The sequence below is a fragment of the Nothobranchius furzeri genome, chromosome 12, assembly GCF_043380555.1.
Source record: "Nothobranchius furzeri strain GRZ-AD chromosome 12, NfurGRZ-RIMD1, whole genome shotgun sequence".
In the NCBI taxonomy this organism is placed as follows: domain Eukaryota; kingdom Metazoa; phylum Chordata; class Actinopteri; order Cyprinodontiformes; family Nothobranchiidae; genus Nothobranchius; species Nothobranchius furzeri.
In genome coordinates, this window is record NC_091752.1 from 53,178,443 (window position 1) to 53,185,405 (window position 6,963).

The 6,963-nt window shown below is 43.9% G+C and overlaps 1 protein-coding gene across 1 annotated transcript; it reads right to left on the reverse strand.

Moving 5' to 3' along the window:
• Window positions 1-1,251: 1,251 nt before the first annotated feature.
• On the reverse strand, window positions 1,252-6,284 carry luc7l3 (LUC7-like 3 pre-mRNA splicing factor). The gene is made up of 11 exons (XM_015945819.3): window positions 6,055-6,284; window positions 5,512-5,578; window positions 5,395-5,434; window positions 5,173-5,317; window positions 4,978-5,052; window positions 4,710-4,814; window positions 4,306-4,467; window positions 3,847-4,196; window positions 3,535-3,719; window positions 3,243-3,457; window positions 1,252-1,844 (listed from the first exon to the last, which is right to left on the reverse strand). Exons 1-10 carry the CDS (start codon window positions 6,151-6,153, stop codon window positions 3,276-3,278), a joined length of 1,410 nt encoding a protein of 469 aa, XP_015801305.3. The 5' UTR covers window positions 6,154-6,284; the 3' UTR covers window positions 1,252-1,844; window positions 3,243-3,275.
• Window positions 6,285-6,963: the final 679 nt, after the last annotated feature.

Below are 6,963 nucleotides of genomic sequence, written 5' to 3' on the forward strand. Positions count from 1 at the left end.
ACACACACACAAAGTATTGGCAAATATCAGTTATCGGTCATAACCGCTATATTAATATCAAATAGCGTATTGACCCAGTATTTCCTATTAAGGAGCGTAATGTTGAATTTGGCATTGATTTGCTTTTAGACGTATTTTGGACCAGCTAGCAGAAGAATGGAGAAAAGGAAGAATGCTGAGTTATGATTTCACTCCTGCTTCACTGGAAGCTCCATATTTAATTTTGAGTAAAGATTAGTTTCAATATGAGCGATTTATACCTCACAGCCAGCTGTGGAGGGTCAAAAGCATCAACATGAAGATTATCTTCCATTGTTTTTTTTTACAAATAAGATAAAAATACGTAAGACAAAATAATATTTACTTCCTGAGGCAGCTGAAGAAATTCCACCTATCAATAGTTGAGACAGTTCTACATTAGTCACTGTGTGGTACGCTGGAGCTACGCATGCTGTACGCTCTTCTGAGGTCATTGGCTGATAACACCTGATCCGTGTCACCCTGGACAGTCATTTGGACTCTCTCCCATCTGGCAGGAGGCTGATTCATTCAGACCAGAACCTCTCGCCTAAGAAGTTTCTTGCCCTCTGCCGTTGGACTCATGAACGACAACCCGACTGACCATTCCAGTCGCTCGGTTCCAGTCCCATGACTCGGTGTTGTTTGTACCCGAACTGATCTGCTCTGATTAGTACACAGTAGACGTTTCTCTAGTAACGACACTTTCACTTTATATTTGTAGGAGCCATTCATGTTTTGTAGTTTTCCTTTTGTGAATGAGCTGGTATGTGCACCTCAGGTGATTGGTTGCACCGTGGGTGTGGTTATAAATATGAGCGCGCACCTACTGTTTGGGAATATTGTTTTGTTTGTGCTGGCCTGCATTGTGGAGGCGGGGTGAACTTGGGGAGAAATTTCTGTTGACCGCTGTCTCACCAATTTACAACTGAAAGATCTGCTCTGTCTGTGAAGTATAGTTTGGCATCTAACCACCATCAATCTAAGTGCCCGCTTTATATAACAATACGACCTGGACAATAAATGATCAGCTGTGCAGTTGTTCCGCCTGCGCGGCATCAGTTAAAAACCCCTGGTTTTAGCCTGCCGTGGCTTGTTGAATACGTTTTCAAACTTATGCCATAATATTATTTAGTCATGATTATTCTTACTTCCTATACTTGCTAATCTCTTATTTTTGCACCAAGTACCGCAGCAATTTCCTGTATAAACCAGAAAGAGACAGGCAAACAATTCCATTTTACATTTTATTCAACATAACATGAACATTAAAAGCAAGGCAAAATTAAATCTTAAATGTTCAAAAGTCTTCAATGAAAATAAATCGTAATATTTTACAGATTTGGGACAAGAGCATTCATCGTGGGCTCTAAGTGGGGGTGAAGAGACTCCCTGAAATCGCACAAACGCTTTGATCGGACTTCTTCAAAGGTCAGGAAGTGAGACAACCTGACTAACAAACACAAATCACAAGCACTGTTTTTGAAGTTTATTCCATTTTTCTAAATGCCAAGAAACACAGAGGATGTGTAAAGATTTTCAAAATAAAACAAAAACCTATTTGCACCTTAACTAAGTTTTCTAAGAGATGGACCAATCAATCTTATAAAAATCAGATGAACCACAGCTATCCTCATAACCGACATGAGATGACCATAAAAAACATGAATAGTTCATCTCCACATTTACACGTGTACTTTAGGTTCATTTCTTAAATAAGCCACAACACGTTTGTGGTTCACCTTATTTTTAAGCAGCGGTGTGTCGGGTTCAGGGTAAAGACGGGTGCTCTCTTCCACTTCTTCCATAAGTCATCCCAGCTTCCTCTGTGGAGAAAAACGGCCACAATGCGCAATATTAGCAAAGGTCCCACAACACGGGCTCGTAGCAACACCTGAGAACATTCACTAAGCAAACATCCCTCAACCTAATCACGGAGGAAGTCTGACAAAAAAAAAACACCATTAATGCATAAAAGTTAACTATAGTTATAATCTTGGGTGAATTGGCCACATTATCCTATTATTCTCTCTGAATTGAAATATTTAGCAATTCACAATTACCCTCCACAAGATCAGGTTTAAATGTGGAGACGAGGCTGCGTGATATTCCCTTTGCCATGTGAAAGAAAAACCTGAGAACCACAGAAACACCCTACAGACTACAGAAATGTGACTTTAAACAGCCAAACAATGCTACCAGGTACATGTTAGTGACAATTTCAGCTGATGGCAAAGGGTACATCATCGTCTAAGTCTAACACGACTCCTCCATAAACACAAGAGCAAAAATGACCATTAGAAAAAATACACACAGCTGTTGATTCAAATACTCGATCTAAAGAATAACGGTTTGTTCTGACAGGCAACAGCATTCAGAAATGGATGTGGGTAGAGAAAGGAGTACCTGGGGTGAGTACCTGCACAGTTTGACAGTCAGAGAGTATCCAAGATTTTTAATTTGCCCTTTTTCTCATGTGGTCTCGCTCACAACACCAACGCTGTGTGAGGTATAGAAGTCAGCTGCAATTCATGTGATAAACCCTACCCTCCAGTTAGTCAGTCCTCAGGTTCCCGGTGCTGCACCCCCCACCCACCCCACACACAGTGCATGGCATCATCAGGCACATTAAGCTGGAGCAGAAATCCATGGCTACATTAAGTGCTGCTGTTCTCCACACACACCTTAAATCCAAGGTTGATCTGTTTTCTCGGCTTTCTACACATGACTGGGATAAATCTGAGCGATAGATAAATAAACATGGAGACACTTCTTCCCTGGATCGAATGTTACCATTTCCTGTTTGAAAACAGTAAAATAAGGTAAAAGCAGGCATGAAAACAGCTAGAAAGTTTAGACTGATGAGTTACGTTTTGCTGTCATTGTGTTGACAATGTGACATAAACATGTGTAAGGGTCAAAAACCGAGACAAAACGAGGGGTACCTCAGGGCTACACTGGCCTTTCCCTCTTGGCTTTGAGTGAATCTTTTCTACCTTCTTCTCACTCATCGGGCCTAGGCCTTCATCTTCAGTGCATACTTACGATGCACTAATCAAAAACAGGATAAAGATGTTTGCATGTAGTACATCAGACAACATCAGAGTCATTGAACTGAACATAACAGGGCAAGGGGGAGGGGTGGGGTGGGTGTTAAGGGGAGGGGTCAGGGTGTGTGAGGGTGGGTTGAGAGCCAGGGGGAGTGAAGAGGAGGCAGCACTTACCTGAGCCTGATCTGAGGTCCTATCAGATCAGTTTTAATTGGACTGAGTGTCACCTTCAGATTGGAGGAGCTCTTGTTGGCCATTGACCAGACGGGGGGAGGCGGCGGCCTCCGTCTGCATCGGTTCTGGTTCTGATGAAGCTCTGATGGCAGCTGCATCACTTTCAGTGTGCCTGTCTTTCTTAGAACCGCTCTTCTCCTCTGATGCTTTACGGTCTGAAAGAATGGCGCATTTACGTCATGGCACTGACAACAGATCCAAACTCCTGATGACGGGACGGAACGGCTCCTACCTTTGTCTTTAGACGACCGCTCTTTGTCTTTCTCCTTGCCTCTGTCTCGCTCTCTGTCCTTGCTGCGGCTGCGGTGGCGGTGAGACTTGCGGTCAGAGCTGCGTGACCTCCTCCTGTCGCGGCTGCGGGAGCGGCGTTTCCTGTCAGAGCGCTCGCGGCTGCGTCTCCTCTCCCTGTCTCTGCTCCTGGTGCAAAAAGGAGAAGTAGCTATTAGGGTCGTGTTTATTGACAGAGTACTGTAATATTGACCCTGAGGACCATCTCTGCACATCTCAGCTGACTGAACAGAATAGCTGATCTCTCCTGCGATACCTGCTGCGTTTCCGTTCCCTGTCCCTGTCCCGGCTCCTGGACCTTCGTCGATCACGAGATCTGCTTCGTCTCTTGTCCGACGCTCGGCTGGAGTGGCGGCTGTTGGAGTGACTTCGTCGTGCCCTCCTTTCCCTCTCGCGATCTCGCTCCCGCTCCTTGTCTCGCTCCCTCTCGCGCTCCCGCTCTCTCTCGCGCTCCCGTTCCCTTTCCTTCTCTCGTTCCTTCTCCTTCTCTTCCTCCTCTTTGCGCTTTTTCTCCCTTTCCTCCCTCTCTCGCTCGCGCTCTTCTCTGTCCCGTTTCAGGACCGGGTTTTCCCCTTGGGGGTCCTCGGAACGCCGCCGCAGTTTTTCCTGAGAACAAACAAAAGGTCGCTCCTCGTTAGCAAAAGAAACCAACCAGAGCAGAAGTCCGATTCCACCAACGAGAGAAATCGTGGACATTAAGCCAACTTCCCGTTACCTTCAGCTCCTCCACGGTAGACTTTATCTTGGCATAGCCCATGTGCTGCTTGCCCATCAGGTGGTCGTCCACTCGGGATTGAGCGTCGCCAACGATGAGGAAAGCCCCACAAACCTCACACACTTCCATCTGTTTCTCCTGAGCTGCAAAGCTTTCGATGGTCTGGATGAAAACGATGCAAAACTTTAATCACATAACCAACTAAACAACAATTTTAACTGATTTTATTCACAGTTCCTAGCCAAAATGTTACAGTACGGATGAAGTTTCCCACCAGCCAGATTACGTTTACTTCTGGATGAAGCGTTTCTGCATTTAAATCAGGTAAACTAATGTTTGTAAACAAACATCACTACGATGACGAGTGTCTAGAGGCTGATTTTAGCTGCCGGTGGACGACTCACCGAGGGGGTGGAGCTGAGCATCTCCCGCTCTTCCTTCAGCTGCTCCACCAACTTCATCATTCCCTGAGCCTCCTCCACACGACCCTCTGACCCCAGCTCCTCAATCTGAGATAAAAAAAAATGCAGTTTTACTAAAAAAAAAAAGATTCTGCAGTTTTTTAAGATATATTTGCAACCTTTTGACACTCAACTTTGTACAGATGGTCATTTAACATTTAATAATTTCATAAATCTGACCAAAGCTTATGGTAACAAATCAACTGCAAACCTGAACAACCAGGTCTTCAATCTTCTCTGTTAGAACATTGACTTTTTCTTCGTTCTTTCCTGACGGTGCAGGCCCCTGAAACCAAGCATTGTAAGCAATGATTCATGTAGTTTCTTCCCTTATGTTTTTACGTTGTGTTACATTTGCCAAAAAGTGCAATATTAAATATGTTTTAAGAATAATTAATTCACAAACCCCTGAGTTCTGCTGGGCCTGGGACAGAGCCAGGCGAGCGTGCCCTCTGCGGATGCGCCGCTCCACTTCGGCCAGGAGGGACTGCAGGTACCGCAGGAAGTCTCGCTCATAGCCCTCTTTCATAAACCTGGAGCTTTTCTCATACCTGTGACAAAAACAGCTTTGTTTAAAGGAAAACACCAAGCTACATGAACTGCCTCTAGATTTTCAACAAGAACTCACGTTTTCCTCAGATTTTCATCATGGATTTTCTCACAAGGACCTAGAAAACAATGGTATCGTGTTATTGTAGATGATAAAACTTTTATTTTTTACAGATCCTCCATGTTGTTAACTCACCTAAATCTGAGCGGGTGTTGGTGAATAACTCAGCTGGACAGAAGCCACAAAGATAATATCGACAGACCTGCATAATGAGAGGAGTTTTAATTGTAAAGTTACATTTGAACAGATAATACACCGGCATGACACCCCTGAGATTGGCAGAGATTGGCCGACTTAGCTCGTCTCCACATGCTTGATCGGGCTTTGAATTACGTTTAATGATTATATTTCCAGCAGGAACAGGTGGACACTCGACGACAGGCACGGGGGAAAAAACTCAATCTAAACATGGCGATCAAATAGATCAGAAGCGGTCAAGAGAAAGACAATTATCTTTGACGTTAGCAGGCGGACGTCAGTTCCGCTGACATGCGTGTACAGACAGAACTGTAAATATTCACATTATTCAATGTCACTAACAATAGTTTGTACAATTAATCCAAACATAGTAACAAATAAACGAAGACAGATGGCCTCGGTATCCTAAATACAATTATTTTAGACAGTACAACGCTGATCCCATCATCCAGGCTAACGCTAGCTTAAAGGCTAACTTACGCTCTCGTCGTCCCACCGAACATTGGCCCGTTTCTCATCCGGGGCCAAGTTTCTGTCCCGGCCCATTAACTCATCGAGTAGCTGGGCGGCAGAAAGCATTTTTAATTATTAGAATGTAGTCCTGACTCGGAGTAATATTGTTGATATCCTAAGAAGTCTGCGCTACAATGCTTCGAACCAAAATGGCATCCGTCGTAGCAACAACGCCCGCACACAGACAGACAGGCGGAGGACCGCGAAGAGCTGACCAGGAAGCACATCCGCCTCACAGCGGAAGGATATCAGGATGTCAAAAGAAAACATGGCATAAAAGTAATCAACACTTACAGACAACCCCCTGGTTTAGACCACAGGACGGCCCAAAATTACTAAATAAACTACTGCCCAAATCTACTATGATAAAACACGATTTATTACAGGACCCACGTTTTTAAATTTTGCTCTGTGTCGCTGGTAATTATAGAGCTGTGGAAAATCAGCAGCAAACCTAATTAATGCGACTTATTTGCCTTTTTATCATCAAACAAGGTCTGTCTCGAGGGTCACTCCTGTTCTACATAATCTATTTCAACGTGCTTCTGCTAGTTTATAAATCACTCAATGACATGGGGCCAAAATACATGCTCTGAGATCCTTATGGAAACAGTCAGCTGGTGGAACCCCGAGTCAGAACCAAGCTGCTTTTAGGTACTATGCTGCACACAGATGGAATCAGCTTCCTTATTATGGAACTTTCTTTGAATGTCAGCTGCTTTTGCTGAGTCCCAACTTTTTCCACAAATGAAAAAATCATGAAATACACAAAGTAATTATGTCTATTGCGAAGATTCTGATTATATTTATGAAATTGAGATTGACTACTTCTCAAAACCACACAATCAATGTAAAATTTGAAGTGCATTAGACTGC

Coding starts and splice junctions, on each gene's coding strand:
- luc7l3 (XM_015945819.3), bottom strand. CDS start 6,153: ATGCTTTCTGCCGCCCAGCTACTCGATGAGTTAATGGGCCGGGACAGA. Junction 5,435..5,511: donor CAACACCCGCTCAGATTTAG/GTGAGTTAACAA, acceptor ATTGTTTTCTAG/GTCCTTGTGAGAAAATCCAT. Junction 5,053..5,172: donor AGGCCCAGCAGAACTCAGGG/GTTTGTGAATTA, acceptor GCTTGGTTTCAG/GGGCCTGCACCGTCAGGAAA.